Here is a 20,177-nt window from a genome sequence, read left to right on the forward strand (position 1 = left end):
TCTCAGAGATACTATGTAAGTACAGTTATGATTATTAGTATTATAGCAGACATAAAATGAAAATGAACTGAATCTGTGCTATAAATCTCAATTGTCGTCTCAAAAATGGCTTCAAAACGGTGAAACAAGAGCCACACTGTTGTACTTGGTGACCATGAACTTGGATACTGTGTTTATTTTGACCCCATCCCACATATACTGTTCTGGTGCCATAAATACTCTGTTGCACAACAGACTAGACATTAATCCACAGCTGAGAATAGTCCATTTGAGGTGTGACTGTTTTAGTTGGAAATTGAATTGCTTAGTATTACACTGTCAAGCTTTCAAAGACAATACTAGACAATAACACATTGTTGGCTTTACCTTAGTTTTTTCCGTGGGATTTGTTGTCAGTATGCAAAAATAATACCAGCCTGACCCTTTGTTGATGTACTGTATCAATAGAAAAGAATTGTAATAGAGGAAAATTCAACTGGAATACATACAAATGTTGTATTTCTACATTTTTAAGTGATAGTTTTGGGCACAAATGAAATTAATGATTGATAAACTAATCTTCAAGTGTGAATTTTCAATGTGAATGTGAGCACATAATTTAAAAAATGTCTTTAATAATAGGCTGCAGTACTGAAGTGTTCTTCCTAAATGAGTGCGACAGCTAATATACCAGATGTGTCTTCACCATCATTTACCACACATGGACCTACTCAGGACTTGCAAACATCACAGTTTGTTGTCCAGAGTTTCTGTTTTTCCATTGATGTTAAAATCACACATTTGAACCATCACGTATGAACTAACAGGTCAAATTAATGAAAACATGGATGATGACAAGTCTCCGTCGTCATGAAGACTTCCATCTGTCCCTTTTATCTGAACACTTCCAGACGACTGAACTGTCTTTCCAAACTGAAACCGTTGCCAGTTGTGTCCCGCTCCTGTTATTACTGAATAACACTGCGTCGATATGTTTTATGAGTGGAATAACATTGCTAGTTTGCTGTTTTAATTGCTTTTTGTACATTAGATCTTAGAATTCTACCTTGAATCAGAGAAATGTTGCTGTGCTAAAATGACTACAGTATAAATGCAGATGAGTAAGAGTAAACTTCACTGGAAATAGGAATAAGGTGCTCCCTGTACACTAAAAAATACAACAGCAATTGTCAAAAAGTTAGATTAAAAAACATTGTGCCAGCACTAACAGTAGGCAAACTGTCCAGTCTCTGCTCGCTTCTGTTTTCACCACTGATTTTTTTTTTTTTCTTTTAATTTTTATTTGGCACAGTGTTTTTCAGAAGTGAACTTTTTTATTATATGTTTGAGCTTGATGCCCTTTGGAAAAGCATGAACCTAACATGTAGCGTCACATACGTCCCTACAGCGATGGACACATTACAAGCACTGACCCTTAAGTCAAATCTAAGATCAATTCCTTTTTTATTTTATGTTTATTTATTTTATAAAAGTGTGAAAATGTAATGTTGTCAGAGGCTGGCGTAAGGGAATGTCAAGTTGGAATATGTTTTATGTGTCTACTCTGTAATTTCCCTGCCAAGTCTCTTAGATTTCTTACAGGAGGCAGTTCATTTCAACCTGTTTCATACAGTTTTTTTTTTTTTTTTTCATATCTCAAACACAATCAAAGCAGTGGTTTGATATCAGAGGCATCTATCATCTTGAATGAATTGAAATACCAAAACTCCTGCTTTCAGAAGATGTTCAAAGTCACAGAATACAGACGTATCATTTTGTTTTTCCAGCCCCTAAAGTGTTTGGAGATTCACAGTGAGTTTAGCAACTGAATCAGTAAGAGCAGCATGGGAAATCTCCAGCCCTTCAGAAATATTGTTAATTCATGTAGTGGGTCAAAGGCAACACAAACAACTGACTGAGTCCTCTTTTCTGTCTCAAGCCTTCAGAGCTTTGTCCAGCAGTATCTGAGGAAAGCAATAGAACTGAGCGGAGGCAACACCTTTACATTCAAATTATCACTCTAATTCTTACAGTCGTTTGTCCGTGGTAATACTGTTAAACCCAAACCAAAGTGATGGGGATAATACATGTAGAAAGGACAGGTTGATGTCTCTGTTCATTCCTTTGTGTCTTAGATTTTTCTTTTTTCTCCAGATCCTTGGCTTGTTAGAAGCTCACCAAGGCGTAGACCATACTTTCACCAGGAAACAGACCATGGCAGCAGGCAAGAAACAGAGAGAGAGAACTGTAATGTGCTGCAACAACGCCATTTTTTGTTTGTTTTTTGGCAGCTTCACAAGTTCATGCAACTGCTGACAAATCTCCAAGACACCACCTCAGCTACCAGTGCAAAAACAGCCCTATACTAGGAAGACGGTACAATTCTTAAATACAGCAAAACTGTCTTGTAAAAGGCATAAAATATGCCTGATTTTTACTTGGCTGGATTTTTAACAACTGTAATAAAATCCAATGCCACTGAAAAACAGTATATACATATTACAAGCATGCATCACATTTATTTAGGCTACACTTAATATTCTTAACTTCTATATTCTTAAAATACAATCTTCTGGAAACCACTGTTATTACTTGTTAAATTTTGTTAAATATTTAGCTGAAATATCTAAATACTGAGCTAGATATTTAGGTGCAGTGTGTAAGACTTAGGACATTAATTGCAGAAATGGAATATAATATTCATAGCTATGCTTTGACAAGTGTACAGCCACACAGAGGTACTGAAACATTAGTTTTTTTTATGGTAATATAAGCTTTTTCTATAGTAGCTCCTCCTTTTTCTTTTCCTCTCTGTTTTTTCTTTTGTAGCATCCAGCATTAAGATGTATTATGATTACCTACTATTTCTGAGTGTGGACCAAAGTTAGTTTCCTACGGTGGCCAACATGCGCAAACATGCTTCATATACAGAAACACCTTGCATATTAAAAGAACACATATCATTTCTTTTCAAATGCTAAAAGAAAATGTTGCAAATACAGAAATATGCTGTAAGAAAAGAGTGCTGCAGAAACTGAAACACATACATGAAGAAAACATTGCAAATCCACTCACACAACGGAAGTGCTCCAGGCCTCCAGGGGCAGCACTGAGTGCAGTATTTTCTTCTTACATTTGTTTTAGTTTCTGCAGCACTCTTGTCTTATAGCCGTTTCCGTATTTGCAGTGCTTCTCTGTTTTTGCAGCATGTTTCTGTATTTGCAGCGTTTTCCTCTAGCATAGTAGTTCCCAACCTCTTTTGGCTCGTGACTCCATTTTAACACCAAAAATTTCTGGCGATCCCAGACATTCAAAACAGAGACATTTTTTTCTAAAATTAATTTGTTTTTGATCATGTAATAGTTTGCTATACTATGTTGCAAATAAACGTTAATTTTAGATGACATTTAGTCTATATAATGTATATTATTATGGACGGAGGCAGAAAAGCCAGGTGTAGATTACTGCACAAAGTAAGAATTTTATTTTCCTTGGTCAGGGTATGTACAGTCAGTCCAGCTTGGATTTACAAGGCTGACAATTAATACTGAACAAACAATAACTCAAACTATGAATTATGAAAGAGCTGCAGCATCTGAAACCACAATGAACGTTTGACAGATAAACAGTACCACAATGCTTCAGTTTCAGCTTCACAGTTTTGTCATGTGTTTTATGGATTGTGATTGTCTCTATCACCTCACCATATATGTTTTATTGGTAATTTTTATTTTTTTTAATCAATTACTAGAAATTTCAGGGAAACCCATCTGAATTCCAGGTGACCCCACGTGGGGTCCCAACCCCAAGGTTGAAGAACACTGCCCTGGCATTTGTTTTCTTATATGCAGCTCGTCCTTTTAATATGCAAGTTGTTTCTGTATATGAAGCGTGTTTGTACCTGTCGGCCACCGTATTTTCCCTTCTGTGTCTACAACAGTCAAAAACAAAACTGGTAACAACAATCTTTTTCATTTTTCCAGCCATGATACATTCTGTAACTCTACCACTAGGTGTCACTAAATGTCACACACTGAACCTTTAAGACCAAGTCACAAACCTTTACTTAGAATAAAAACATAATTGAAATTTCATTTTTGCAGAGTGTGGGTTGAAATGTAAACTTACCTGTAGAGATAATAGAAGAAGGAGAGCAGATAAAATCCCATCTTACACCAGGATTCCTTCTGACAGTAATTGAGGATGTCTGCGTTCATGACACTGACTGGATCATACATGACCTCGGACCCATCCCTCGGCCGATGAAAAAACCTGAAAGAATGGAGAATCTGGGTTCACTCACACCCATCCTCTGCAGTGACCGAAGCTTGTCAGCAAACATCTGTTATGGGACTACGTACCTCCACAGATGGTAGAAGAGCAGCGGAATATTTAGGCCGAGTGTGACCCACTCTCCAGCGCACATGAACATCAGGCAGAAGAGCCCATGGATGGAGTACTCTGGTACCACCAACTACAGCCAACAGAACATGAGGACAGACATTATACGCCTGCAAGTCACTGACACCTCTGACATGTAACTATAAACGCTGCAGCAGTTGCTCGGGAAACACCGACACACTTTCATGTTGTGAGGAAGCTATCCTGCTCCTGGATCACACTAAAACTAACAGCTTTCACACCGAAGGCGTTAATGTTACTCATATCTCACTTCATATTAACAGTGAAAATATAATTTCTAACATGTATTCAGTGATTTTAAACATTAATCACATCAAAATTGTTGGCTTCATTTAGTCAATGTTAAGATTAGGGTCAAAGTTAAAGGTTATTGCACGTTATTTTAGCTGTAGGGAAATTCTATTGGCATTGTACTCATCCTAATACATACACAGTACTTAGTATTAGCATTTGCATTAGCAATTAGCACACATTAGAAGCAGTGAGGAGCCATTGAACGCACTATGGATCCAACTCTGACAGACAGGAAAATTATTAATTATTATTTTTTTAATGATTTTTTTCTCTTTTTTTTTTAACGTTGCTTAGATTTTTGTATTAGTTAATCATCACATTTGGTTCCATATCAATAAATAGTCACACCACAATACTAATGTAATGCCTGTTATGCACATATTTTTTGACTTTCACAACTGAATTCATCCAATTATTTTCAACCCAGTTGCCAGAGGAAAATGTGGTCATTGAAGGCAGCATTTCTGCAAACCACAGATACCCAAAGTATGTCAGCATCTCTGAACCAAAAGTACATTTCATGACAACATTTCTACAATTGTGTACAAACCAACGACACCAGAGAACAGAGTCAGCATCTTGACTCAACAATTGGCAAACTTTTTCAGCTTGAGACCCAAAAGTGAAATTCACAGATTCACTGGGACCCAAACTTACAAAGTTACTTTTATTGTATTTTTTCAGTCAATCAGAAATTGCCAAAGATCTTTATTTTTACTAACACTTCCACTTCCAAGTCTTTTTTTTTAAATGTAATTTTTAGTTTCTTGCCTTTTCTACATCATTTAAATGTTGCTACCTGTTAAATTTTTTGGTCTCATTTAACTTTGGTCTTTTTGTCCCTTTCTGATTGTTTTAATCTTGTTGTTGTTATCACTGATTCCTCTTCATTGTATATGGCTTTGATAAAGTCAGGTTTGGTGTTTAAAAACTCATACAGAGACTTTTCCCCCGTTTTAATTCGGAAAATTAGGTCACTTACGTACTATAATATTGCTATAGTTTCATCTGCCATCTGACCATTTTACACAACTGTTAATTTAGGAAACACAGATAAGTAACTAACAATTGTACTAAAGAAATGTTATTGGATATGTTTACTACTGATGGGTTACATATTGTACATGGCGTGCCAATGTCAAAATGTCAGTCAGACTTTTTAAAATTCACTTAATTTTGTCTGAAGTGAAATTAAACCTCTGTATCTGACCTATTCTAGGACATCAGGAGTAGTGTCTGCCACTACCACACCCATTCTATTACCTCCTGTCAGTCTTAAGGCCAATGGTGAAGAACAAATTACCTAGTCTACATATTTTTAATGGCAAAGGAAACTGGAGATCACCTGGAGGAAACCACCCAGAAAGACCTATTCCAGCCAAGAAACCTGGAAACTCAGTTGAAGGTTCCCAGTTCTTGACTCTGCCTAAAGCTGCATTGTGTTACATTATCCTATTGTTACACACAGTCAAGATAAACCCAGATTAAAATGATGCAAATTTATACCTTAACAGCCAGCAGGTCAAATTTAACCCTATAGAAATACATTGATTTCTGCATCATTTAATATTTGAGGTTTTTCGGCAACATATCTTTGTATGTGATCTGAAAGTTTTGTCAGTTCATGGCATTTCTTTCTAACACCAATTTTCAATCTCATTTTAGACTGATTTGGACTGACATCTATGCAAAGTGATTAATATGTTAATCATAAACCAGATGTCCACATAACAAGGGGAGATTAAAAAAAATTATGAAACTACCTCATGTTAAGACTTGAGACGTTCCTTTGTTTGAAGAATGACTTGACACTTTTATGGTATATGATGATTTGAGCTGTTTTTAGTTATTTTAAGTTTCTATTGTCAAAGTATTACTGTCTAGTGCTAAAAATGATTGTTTTTTTCTGAAATCCCCTACATACACAATATCTACACTAATGTTCTTTCTACTTTGTGTAAATATCTAGTAAAATTCATCTTTTTGGATGCGCAACTCTGGGTGTGAACACTTCCTGTAAGCATCCTTTCCATTTTGGAGTGTGTAACCTTTGATAACTGACCAAAGTCACCTCTCTTGTCATCTGTGTAAAACTATGTCCGACCATGCCACACCCACCTTTCATTATTGGATATTTATGCTGTTTGAGTATCTAGGGTTTGCATGTTGTAATATTAACCTAGAAATAGTATACAGTTCACATACTCTCCATTTAATACTGCGGTTTCAGTCATACTAAAATATCTTACATACTGTCTTAGCTTACAAATTAGCATGAAGTATAGCATTTTGGATGCTGCCATTGTGTAGAGAATATTAGTCCTCAGAGTTTAGCACATATTAGTTAACATGATGTTCCTTTTTTGCTATTGAAAATGTGATTGTGTAATGGTTTAATTTGATTAAGAGTATTATGGTACATTTCTAAAACACTAACAGCTACTCATAACTCACTATTGTACGGAAGCGTATTGCAGTCACACAAAAAATTAAATTCGGCTGTTTTTCTGAATTAACGAGATAATTATCCCGTAATTACGAGAAAAAATAAGTTTAAAAAAAATTTGGCTCTGTTTTTATAAGATAATTATCTTGTTAATTCAGAAAAACAGAGCCAAATTTAATTTTTTTCCGAAAACAGTATCTTGTTAAATCAGAAAAACAGAGCTGAATTTTTTTAAACTTATTTTTTCTCGTAATTACGAGATAATTATCCCGTTAATTTGGAAAAACAGAGCTGAATTTTATTTTTTGTGTGAATGCAATACGCTTCTGTACTATTGCTGGCAAAGGCTTGAAAAAAAAAAAAATCTTGAGTGTATTATTCATGACAGAGTTTGTACAGTATGACTAAGGGATGCTGGGAAAGTTCAATTTTAATCCATACATTTAATATATTGTGCTTCATTTGTAACATATATTTGCAGACTTTTTATTGATTTAACTACACCCTATTATGTTTCTGTAACTGCAACTAAGTGCAGTGTCTAAAGATAATAATAAAATACTGGAAATAAACAAAATGCCATTAAACACTGATAGAGGTCTATCTAGAAATGTATTATTGGTCCAGAAATGTTGAAATATCCATGGTACCTAATGAGAACATTTATTTTAACTAGAGATTTGGTTGCATTACTAATGTAACAAACATGTCTGTCCCCTCTGATTGATTTGGGTGATAATAATATTAAATATTCAGACTGGACTCAACCTGAAATTAAAAAAAAGAAGAAAAAAAAACACAACACAAAGATACTGAGGTTAAAATTAATAACCGCTCTGTGACAGTTAAGACAATAGAAAATATGTTAATTACAGTGAAAGTGAATTAAGCACTTTATCAAATGATCACAAATAAAATATTCAGAAATCCTTAATGGCCACTTTTTTGTTCTCATCTCTGCATTATGATTCCCAGCCCATGCATGTTTAAAATAGCCACCGCAGCAGTCGGATTTCAGGGACATTGTGTTTTATTCTAAAAGCCTTAGAGCATAAAAAACACACACAGAGAAAACAAAAACAACAATAACCCAACTGTGTCAGTGCTATTTTCCCATTGCTGTGATGGTGGACTGTGCAGATAGATGTGAAATGAATCGATTTGCGTCATGGTTCTAACGGTTACAGCGGCAAATGGTCGAGGCGAAGTGAAGCCCCCTGTTAGTCATGCACCAGCAGCAGGTGAAAAACAACTATTACTCACTCTGCGAAGAAGGTTGCAGATTCTTTCAATATTCAGAATCCTTTCTCTCTGTGAAGTGAATACAAAGAAAGTCTGTGAATGTCCCTTATGTACCTGTAAATAAAACCTCATGAAGATTTAGGAAATCAAGACTTCCCTTTGCATAAGCATGTAGATTTAAGAAAAAGTTACTGGCTTAAAGGTTCATAGCACATGAATGTGACGTGTTTAAAAGGCAAAAACAGATAAATGGATTAGTGGCATGATGCTAATGTACTTTTTGGTTTAGTTAAAGAATAGAAAATGTGTTAAAATTTGAAGGTAAACATACAAATTGCTATCACAGGGATGGGAAATAAGGCCAAAAATTATAAATATTGCAGTTGTTTTATCATGTTACAGGACAAATCCTTAATCTATCTCTTTCGGATTTAAAATAACCACAAATAACCATCTGGTGATGATTATTTGTGGTTTTCAACTATTCTCTGTGGTCATAACATTAAAAACACTTACCAAACAGCAAAACATTTCAGAAATCTAAATTACATAATTATAAAAATTAACCAGAAATAGAAAAAAATATTTGTGCAGCATCAGAATAAAGTCACATTTAGGTAAATGGGCAAACTATAGAAACGTGGAAGCCTTTTAGTAGACAATATAAACAAATTAAATCCAAGATCTAAGAAGACAAGAGAAAACTGTATGATATGATAAATATATATAAATATTATGATATAAAAATATACCATAATGATGATGAGTAGTTGTTTTACACCCACCTCTAATTTTATACATAGTTTTTTAAAGACTTTATTTATTTTCATTGTGTAGTATTTATTAATGATTCATAAATCTTCTCTCAACTACATCTGGATTTATTTGTCTAATAATATTTTATTTATTTGAGTTCTTGTTAAACACAGTAGCCCTATTAAAGAGTACAAACAATGCTATAAAATACACAGCATTTGAGGTAATAATAAGTGATGGATCTTTCGTTCTTTCGTATCAGCTGAACTACTTTGAGTCTCCTGTGAACCATAAGACAAAACTCAATTATCAGTCTCAGAAATGAAAGCCATCCATCTTCTGCTGCTTCTCCAAACCAACAGGCAGTAACATCTAATGATGTTGTTTTTAGTGCTTATTGACCAGCTAGTAAAGCAAAGGTGAAATGTATCAGTTTATTGACCTGGATTAGTAAACCTCTATCACAAGACAGATAATTAACAGAACACTGTTTGTTTGTGCAACAGTGCACAGACTTGTATTTATTCAGTGTTTCTAAAGCCCCAACTGGGCAGACTCTCTTTTAATTAAATACTGAGGCATATATCTGAGTTACAGTATGATAGCAGTGAGTATTGAGGCTCTTGTGATGTCTGTTCCCTTTAGCTGGAGCCACAGGCAGCACGTTTGAGCATTTATGAATTTATGAACTCCCAAGGTAACCTCAAAGTGGCTGTTGCCCTGAATCTACAGCATCCAGGCTCTAAACCAGACACTGGCTGTTCACACTCCCCATTTGTTTTCTTTTTCGCTTGCTTCGCGTGTGCAATATCCTCCTGCAAGTGTATATTTGTAATCAGTACAGGAAAGTGTGGACAGTTATTGTACATACATGTAGTTGTGCAGTAAGTCTGAAAAATCTCCAGTCTCCCCTGAGGTGCCCTAATTTGTGTCAGGTCATCTAAATCACTGTGAATTTTTAATTGCTCTAACAAGGGAAACATTGCTAATGGCAGGCTCCAAGAGTAGGCATGCATTAGGCACTCATTAATTTCAGACATCAACAGCTTTCTAAACTTAATGCCACCAACAATAAAGAATGCTTGAAAGAAATGTCAAGAGCATCTTTCATTTTTCACTGTTCCATAATTAGTTTTTTCATAGGCAGAGGAATAATACTGTAGCCACTAGACTTATTGTAGCGCTACTCTTCAGGAGGTGATTCACCTTTTAAGATATTTCAAGAGGAATTAATGCTGTGCTTTCTCTCGACAAGCCAGTGACAACGTTGTATAAAATGGAAGTTTGTCTCCCACTGACAGCGTATAAATACACCTGATCCCCTCCATTTTGTTCTCCTGTAATTGCACTTTCTCTGGCAAATATTTGCTACATTTATTTTTTTTATAGACAACACTTGCAGCTCTGTGCTAACATCAGACATAATTATTGTTTATTTTCCACGGCTGCTGCCATGTGAGGCTTCTGTTTATGCAGTTTATTGACCTTGGCCGAGACTGGAAGCAATGCATTATGGGAGAGAGTGGCGTGAATCCCTATGAAATCAGTAACTGTTAAGTTTTTCATTAAAGGTCACCTAGTAAATGCTGTTTTGTAGGTTTTTGTAGATAATCTTTAAGGTATTTTAGAGGTGGTAAGTTCCTGGAAAGTTTGTTTATTTATTTATTTATTAATTATTTTAGGGCTGCTAAAATTAATGTGTTAATCCATCATCATGATTAATCTGATTAAATATTTTAAAGCCATCTGCAGAATGACTCTCTGATTGTCTCTGCCTATGCATTTGGGGCAGTTTGTCCAAGTAGAGTTAACGTCGTGTATGTGCAAATGGGCAGTTGATCGGTAGTGACAGGCAGCAGGACCAACCCATAACGACGGAACAGTCGACCGACATGTCATATTATATACACTCTGCAGGAAGGAGTTTTCTTTTCACCAAAGCACTTCCATCTTAAAATACTACATTAACACAAAGCATACATTAGTCAGGGATTCTGCTAACACTTCAGCTAATGCATTGCCCGACTTGCGACAAACACACTAAGTACATATATATTCCCTCCTGTCTTGAGTCTGTTTGCTCATGCAAAATGAAACGCGATTAATATAGATTAAAAATGAATGATATTTAATCGTGATTAATCAAAATTATTCCACTGTCACTCTGTGATTAATCTGATTAAACATTTTAATCGTTTAACAGCACTAATTTGTTTATGACCTAATCTGTGTTTTTGGGGCATTTACCAATTGTGCATACAATAAATTGCTTTCTCAAATTGTAATGCCCTCCTTGGCTACAAATTTGCTGGTAATGTTGCAGCTGAGATCACCTAAACTAAGTTATGATCAAGACCAAGGTAGGTTGAAACAGTAAAGAACATGACCAGATACACAGCAGGGGCATTATCACAACCAGGTTTTTCAACTAGTTACAAAAATAATTATTGATAAGGTATAAAATGATCAAAGCAGTTAATTTAATATGTGATATCCCTGCACTAGTGGTCTAGAAAGAAAAACTGAGAGTCTTCCTTGTCTGAGACTGAGTCTGGGTAAAAATATGGTCAATTTCAAGACCAGGCAAGACTTTTAAAGAGCTTTCTTCAAATTAGCCTCAAGTTCTACAACACTAACAACAGGTGCAGAGAACCTCAGTAGAACCCCTCATCACTATCGACTATATATCAGAACTGGATGGATAATGGTCAAATCATCACCATCTTAGCTTTTTGGAACCAGAAGTGAACATATTTGGACTGATGCTAACTTATCAATACAATAGAATAAAACCTTTGCATTATAAAAAAAAAAAAAAAAAATTCATAGAGTAGGCAGTCGAACAGTAAATCAATAACAAATAGGGTGTGTTTTATTCAATAAACGGAAGAATCCAAAGCAGGTTCCCAAACTTTCCCGGCATTACAGATGTAAAGGCGTGTATTTGCCCTAAAATCTTACACATAAAGCAAAAATTTATAAAAGGCCTTTTTAAAGGCGTGGAAAAAATAGGACTAGTATTTTTAGCAAGCTGTTCAATGTAAGTCTACTAGGCCTATTTGAAACAGCATCTAGTGGCCATCAGTGGTATTACACTTTAAAGCTGCCGCGCTTTATAGTTTGTTTTTTTTACCACCACTGTGCAAAAATTCCAGGACTACATTGTCTGAGAGGACAAGAGACATGCATTTTCTTCTTGCCTGTATTTTTAACGAATTACGGAAAAGTTAGTGGGTTACATATGAGATTGATAGCTGTAATTACCAATCAGTGATTCATCACATTCTGTCAGATGTAACCTGGACATGACTTTGCTGTTTCACTTTGAAAGTTCTTAACTTTTCTCCAATGACATTAAATAATGTGATCATTCAAGTCTATATTTAGTCTTTTGATTTTGACCCAGAGGAGAGAGCTGCAGAGGGATATGTATTATCAGATTCTGGCACTTTTCCACCCTGCTTTAATTTCCTGTAGTGTCACTTAGTGCTGGAACAATGACTCGTTTAAATTGATCCAAACTGATTCTTAAAAGAGTTGGAAACAAATTCAGCAGTCCATTCATTGGGTCTTGTGCACATTAGTATTGAGGCATGTCTGCACACTGTGTAGTGTAAGAGAGGAAAACACACAGCAGCATGGCTGAGGCTTCGGATGCCGGGCCAGATTTTTAAAGCTAGGTTTACATTCTGTTCCTGGTGGCCAAAGCAGCCCCGTTTGCCCGAAACATAGTGTGCCATTTATGTAACGAAACTTAAATATGGAGAAAAAAATGGCACAAATCCCACGACGCAAACAGAGCTGTTGTGGCCACCGAGAACATAAACTTAACCTAAGATGTATCATGATTACTTTAGCCCATTAGCTAGTCAGACACTATTGTCATGATCAGAACGTTTTCATTCATCTCCGTTTATCAGGCCACCAGACTAACTTTACCAACCGGAGCTGATTGAAGACTATAATTTGTTAGGGTCTAGCTATAATAAGTCTAGGTAGTGGGTTAGTGCTCACTAACTATACCCAAAGCCAATGTAATTACATTGGGATGTAATCATTAGTGACTTGTCTGCAGCCTATATTGGTTTGGATTAAATACCATCATTGAGAATTGAGTCTTTTGTGTGTATCCGATGAATCAATTAGTTATTAAAATAATCTACAGATTAATCGATTATTAAAGTAATCATTAATTGCAGCCATAGTGTCACTAGGTTGTTACTGGTCACTGCTCTATGGATGGAGTGGATCAATCAGAACAGAAACACTTAAATATGTAACAAAAATCAACAGTAAAAGCTTTTATGGGGACCCAGTTGTTATACCGTGTTGAACTCAGATTGAGTTTTTTCAGAGAAATCTTAAACCAATAAAGTGTCCCAGTCTGACACAATGACTCAATCAGAATATTCACTACAGTATTATTTAGTATTAATTACAGAGCTGCTGCATTTGATTAAAATTGTATTTTACAGGGGTTGCAGTTATTGTGTCCACCCCCTGTAGCTGGCCTGCCTCCACACTCCCACAGTCTGTTTTCACAGTTTCCTCTCCCACTCCTCATCACTCTCACTTTGCAGTTCATAATAGAGCTAGAACATTAGCAAACTTGTGAAACAGACATTCACAGCTGCTGTTAACTTGCTAGATGAATAATGACACACATTATTAGGTAGATAACAATATTTTATGCTTTCAAAGATATGCTTGTAATTAATTTACAGTATATTTATCTTAGATATAGGTAGGTGCAATATGTTACAACAGATATTGCAGAGTAACATAAGAACATGTACTTTATGAACTTCATATATATCATTCATATCTTCTTGAAAGTGTTTGTCTTTGTTACAGTAAAGTAAAATTGTGTCTGAAGTTTTATTGTGGAGACAGCATGGAGTCTCATTGCTTAAATAGCAGTGTAATTGGCATCAATCCCTTAAAGTGATTGCGCCAACGAGCCGATGCCTGTGTAACAGGTTGATTACTTCAATCTGCATATAAATTACTGTAAAAGGAAACACTGATTAGGTGCCACTGCTGCTGTTTCTGGACACAGTCTGCACCTTGGATTCCTCATACGACCATGATTCATCTTAAGACTGTTTAGTACATTTGTAATAATGCCTGACACATCTAGGGGTCACCTTTAGAAGTGGAACATCTTTATTTTCATGACGTTTCTATGAACACTTCTGAATCTTGTACTCAGATGTAAGGGGTTCCTCTGTGGGCTTGTGTGGGTTTGACCGTTTCTGCTAAAAGAAATGAAACAGCAGGGTTCTTACCGCTCTGGTGGGATTGCTCTGATCAATCGGGTTTTTGAAGTCTGTGCGCAGCTCATCAAAAGCAATGATCTGGAAAACAATGGATGTGAGAGTTTTACCTCCTTTGAAAACAATGTTGTGTAATGTGTCATACGTAGTGCAAATTTAATATCCTATCTCTGCACATGCTCCGCCTTTATGAAGCTTCAATTGTCTTCTCACACATCTGAGGTTTTCTCTTGTTCAATATTGATCATACCATAGAGTTTTTTGTGCATTTCATTCTGTTTAGATCAGCTACTCATGTGAGGCAGCTACTGCCACATTGTGCAAACTGAACACACATGATAATGTTATGTAAATATGTATTTCCAGTTATCTTCCTTACATTACGAAATTCTGTTTATGTGTACATGTTTGTCACTGGTTCACTTATTATAACTGTAGGACACAAGGGTGAAAATTAAATGCATGTTATTGATGATCACTCTTAACCGTTTGTTTCTTTTACTATGACCGTTAGTAATACATGCGTATTGTGAAGCATGTTGCCGGTCATCTCCGTTTAATTACTGAGGTAGTTGGAGCAGTAAATTATCATACTGCTTATTATTGTCTTATATTACTATGTTTGTCTACAGTTTGTTTGCAGTTTCTCTTCATATTACCTTGTAAAAGCTATACTGTGTTTTTATCTAATTTTTTACAAGTGTAAACTAAACCAAACCAATATTACAGAGTACATTACTAGACAAAATAATGTTGGGTGTTAGCATTCAGGTGGCTACAATACCTCTGCTGAAATTCTCATTAACCCATAAAGGCCATTTTTTGTAGCGGTTCTCAAATGAATTTCCCCTAATTTTTTAACCTTTTTTAATTGATTTATCACCATTAATTATAATATTATCCTCTGTATTTTGTGTTTTTTCAGTGTAAGTCATGTATTTTCCCATATTTAATTGACTGATCATATAGATGTTCATAAAAGCTCAGATTAAAGTTAAGGGTTAATATATTATAAACAGAGAAAACTGAAGAGATGGTGACTTTTGCAGTAAAATAAATAGTTAACTGAACATAAACCAAGCATCTCCATCCACTGTCTTTGATCCGGCTTCATGGGTTTTACTGGTGAATCAATGTTGTAGAAGATGACAGTATTTCCACGTTCACTACAGAGCCTCTGAACGTCCAAATGGGTCATATCTGATGACCATGAAAAGATGACAAACTGTATTTTACACCAATTAAATGTATTGATAGGATTAGTAGATCAACAGGTATTAAACATTTTAGATCTGTAGATGCTGTTGGTTGCTAGTGGTTGTTTGGGTCTTTATGGGTTAATATCATCTCTTTGCAGTTTAGCACAAATTTGACCCTTTTTATCAATTGGCATCTAATCATAAACCAGAGACTGGTCTTCATTTCTTTAACATGCACAAGAATGTTCACATTAGAAACTAGGAAACCCATGAGGACAATTAACATGTTTCTGGCGACAAAACAATCAGTACACCTTCAGAATTACATTTCAGAAAGTCAGTTATATTAATTAAAATGCAAAAATAGCATTTCGGAAGATGGTTAACAGACAATTATCTATTCAGTCTGTTGTTAATGTGGCCTTTTAGGGTCAAACACACAAGCAAAAGAAAATGAAGGAAACAAATGTTGACTTATATTAAGCACTAACTACGTCCTCTGTGAGGTGCATATAAATGATGAATTTCTCAGCAGCTTCCTGATTAATAGCTCTACAAACACAAATAGTTTTTGTTGAAGAGGATACCTGCTGTGTCCATTATGAGTAGCTCTACTTTGACAGCTTATTAAAAGGCAGCAAAAAAAACAATGTTCATAGATAAGTGAGCATCGGCATCTCAGCAATGACTGATAAGAAAACAAAAGCACAATTTCCCGAACGACTCTACGTATACGGCCTTTCCTTGGCTCCTTTCACACGTAGCGCTCTTGTAAACAGATGCAGTTTCCATGGCGATGTGGTGAGCCCCTGAGTGAGCTCCATGGTTACTATAGCACTGAAAGAGCGATCTGATTGGGCGAGCTCCACATAGAATCGGGGTGCCATATGAGTGGGCAGAGGCAGACAGGGGGAAGGGGTGAGGAAAATCAGAGTTTGATAAGCATTTCAATCACATGGTTGAGTGCCGAGCCAGACACACGCTGCTTTCTCCCCATCTTTTTCACACACAGACACACTGACTGACTCATACAGTATGTAGTCTCACCCACTTAGTCAATCGGTACATTAGTCATTTCAAGTCTTATACTCATAATGATGCGTTTGTGCTTTACATTATTCATGCCTCTGTGGATGGATCAAATGTTAAAGGTGAAGGATCAGTGCTTTAGTGTTTGTTGAGTCTGTACTTGTGTAACCAGCAAACTGAGAACATAGGTCTCTGGTGATATTTGTGCAAATTCCACTCAAAACGCTGCAGGCAAACACATCCAGTCTGGTGGTTGGATTTATTATTGGGGTGTTTTTCCGCCTCCCTGTACTCATTACAGACAGTTTGTTGTCGCCTGAACACCTTGTTTGAAGAACTGCTTATTGTCAGTACTGTGGGATCACACAAATCTGCTTTTTTTGCTGAATGTGGAAGAGGCCCAGTTAATTAGATCAGCAGTACACCACCTTATAACCAGGTCACTCAATGGCAGAGTGAGGAGGCAGATGAAAGAAAAATGCACAATGTTTAGTCTGCACTACTTCCATCTCAATTTTATTTCTCTAATTTCTATGATGCTCTTATCACAGTTTGCTTAAAATTAGACAGAACAAACTGTTACTTTTTTTCATCACTAACACTAGCAAGTACAGTTTCACTGATTCTGAGGCTGAGATGTACAGTGAGCCTCAGCTGACATGCAGCTCTGGAAAAAAAAAATTAAGAGATCATAAATGTATCCACTGAAAAACCTCTGGAATGTGGACATCACAAAGAGTGAACTGTCCCTGTTCATCAGGGTTACTCCTCATGCTTTATGGGCTTCTATATTAAACCATTAGTATTATCGATTAAAAATTAATATGATCTGGTTTTCTCTGCATTATTTGAAGTCTGAAAAGACTGCATTTTTCTTTTTTTGAGAAAATACAATATAGTTACTTGTATAATGTCCATATATTGACTTTTCATGTATTAAATGTACAGTATGTACATAAGGAGTGTTAACATACTGCATGTGCTTTGTAAATGTAAAAAATGTAATACTTTAATATTGGGAATGGACCCCAGGAAGAATAGTCTCTACTTTGGTAGAGACTAATGGGGATCCTTAAATAAAGAAACAAAGAAAAATAAATTTGTGCATCACACATGAAACCTTTTAGATAAGGAATACATTTTAATCTATTGACATATATATGCATCCCATACAAATGTATTTTTCATCTATGTAATTACATTTTCTTTGATTTCATATATATATATATATGATATATATAATATATCAGCTTATAGTTAACACATGGGCCATCACCACCCCTCATATAGGTGCATCTAGACAGAGCTCTGTATGTCATTATCAGACTTTGATATAGGACCACCTGAGAAAAATGTATGTAAAATCAACGTAGACATCAACTAAATGACAAAAACAACTATGAAAAAAAAAAACAACTAAATAATTTTCCCATATTACAGAATTTCTTTAATAAGTTTTGTCTCTGATATATGTAAATATATAAATGAAAACTGAGAAAACCCAGTATATGTCATGTGTTACATTTCCACATGACTCTAAATGACAAAACTTATTTATTTGCAAGGTCAATCATTTGTTTCTGGAACAAACAAAAATGTATTTTTACCTAAACACAGCTAAGTTAGAAAACCAGCTGCCTCTTAATGCTTTTCCAGAGCTGCATTCGTGGGTGTGTTACCTCTTGAACACCTGAAGCAGGTGTGTATTCCTCAGCCCTGTCAGTGTTCTAAGACTGTGTGTGGGTAGATGCATTTGTCTGCCTGTGTAGGAGAAAGCGTGGATGTTTTAGATCCATTTTAGTTTTATGTGTGTGTTTCAGTTTCAGGGTGCACAGATCTACTCACCTGCCAAATGACAAAGAAGATGAGAGCAGCGCACAGCACCAAGGTGAGCATGTAGCAGAAGGCCGCAAAGGTGAACGCCATGGCTGTGCCAGCCAGCCTGACGACGACACGGATGGAGAGAGACAAAGGGGATCTCCCCTGCTCTCTGCCTCTCTCTCTGCCTATTGCTCGCTCCTTCTTATGGATGAGGTTATTTTCTATTTACCTCTGTGACGCACCTACAGTATGTACGGCCCAGGTGGGTAAAGCAGTCAGTTTTAGTAAAAATCAATGAGTAAGTTCAGCTGTGGCTTCACTGCTTCTACTCATGCTCCGTCTTTGTCTGTTCTGGTATCTGACAGTGGGATGACCCCTTTTTCCCTCTGATTTAGGAAGCACTTGCAGTTTCTGTCAGTCCACACTGTTTGTTGGCCTGATGCTCCTCCTTTCAGACTCTGACAGGCAAAATGTCTGTCTCCTCCTCCTCCCTGTAGTTTGTCTTTGGACAAGACCTACACATTTCTACCACAGTAACACAAAGTGTCTGACTGACACGCTCACAAGAGAAGCACAGGATTCTTTTTCTTCCAGCAGTTGTATCGTGATTAACACCAGTGAGGATTATTGTCTACGATGGTTATGGCTTGTGATAGTTGAGTTCTTCTCTGTATGGCTTTCAGTTCATCTGTTGCTCTAAATCAAGAACAATAATGACGCATAAATCAAATACAACACATTTGCTGTAAACAACAGTTGGCAGATTTATCTGTGAGTTACTTTAGACAGGATGCAGTTTCTTGGTATCTTACTTTGTGTTATTACTAAATTAGCCTTCACATAAATCTGGTCTTTCAGAAGTTAAAAGGTATTGCTTGTTAGTTAAAAAATGCACGTTGAACAGATATTTTATGACTGGATCCCGCTTTTTTTGTCCCTTTTTTAAGCTGAGCAAAAGATCAATGAAGCAACAATAATTGAAATCAAATTACAAACCAAATGGCTATTTAACATTACAGCTCCACAGGCGCATAACAAGAGGATTTACAGAAACAAGAGAGGATAGCACAATATTGATGATTGCTTCAGGGGTCAATATATTGACTGATCTTAATATCGGGTAGAGAATACCTGTGTCTGGTTGGAGACGTGTCTGCCACTGAACAGTCCACTCTGTCCTCGTCTCTGTCAGTTTGAGTCGGCACCATGTCAGAAAGCTCTGCTCTGCATCTTTCTCTCAGACGCATCCCTCAGCTTTGTCCAAAAGAAAAAAAAAAACACTTAGAGTTGCCTATGTGCAGGGTAAAAACATTAGTCTGGAAAAAGGAGCATAAGGAAAATTTGAGCAGAAACATGCAGAGGAATCTACATGTTGCACATTTGTTCTGATATTCTGAAATCTCTGCAGCAACCAGGAATCAGAAGTTCATCTCTCCACCTTTGTTTTGCTTCCTAATTCTCATTTACTCTCTTTTTTTTTCTTCTCAGACCTGAATTTGTTTCCTGAGTCTGCTGTCTCTGTCTGCCTCTTCTTCTAATTCTTAGACTGCGAGAGAAATATTTGTATCACGCTTGATGTTACACCGGTCGACCAATCGCCTGGCTCCGTCTGCCTCCCTCTCTTCCTCTCTCCTCCTCTCTGTCTGTCAGTCTCCTCTCTCTTGCATTTATACATTTCCATAATCCCTCCGTTCCCCAGAGACTGATGAGGGG

The 20,177-nt window shown here is 36.3% G+C and overlaps 1 protein-coding gene across 1 annotated transcript; it reads right to left on the minus strand.

Annotated features, from left to right (window-relative positions):
* Positions 1-315: 315 nt before the first annotated feature.
* Positions 316-19,993, minus strand: cnih2 (cornichon family AMPA receptor auxiliary protein 2). Its single transcript, XM_030153305.1, has 7 exons — positions 19,955-19,993; positions 18,489-19,718; positions 14,428-14,496; positions 8,405-8,452; positions 4,341-4,453; positions 4,108-4,251; positions 316-2,173 (listed from the first exon to the last, which is right to left on the minus strand). The coding sequence occupies exons 2-7, from the start codon at positions 18,567-18,569 to the stop codon at positions 2,146-2,148; spliced, it is 483 nt and encodes a 160-aa protein (XP_030009165.1). The 5' UTR covers positions 18,570-19,718; positions 19,955-19,993; the 3' UTR covers positions 316-2,145.
* Between the last annotated feature and the right edge of the window lie 184 nt (positions 19,994-20,177).

The sequence above is a fragment of the Sphaeramia orbicularis genome, chromosome 14, assembly GCF_902148855.1.
Source record: "Sphaeramia orbicularis chromosome 14, fSphaOr1.1, whole genome shotgun sequence".
NCBI classification, from domain to species: Eukaryota; Metazoa; Chordata; class Actinopteri; order Kurtiformes; family Apogonidae; genus Sphaeramia; species Sphaeramia orbicularis.

Coding starts and splice junctions, on each gene's coding strand:
- cnih2 (XM_030153305.1), bottom strand. CDS start 18,569: ATGGCGTTCACCTTTGCGGCCTTCTGCTACATGCTCACCTTGGTGCTG. Junction 8,453..14,427: donor AGAGCAATCCCACCAGAGCG/GTAAGAACCCTG, acceptor TTCACTTCACAG/AGAGAAAGGATTCTGAATAT. Junction 2,174..4,107: donor TTCTTCTATTATCTCTACAG/GTAAGTTTACAT, acceptor TCCTGGTGAAAG/TATGGTCTACGCCTTGGTGA.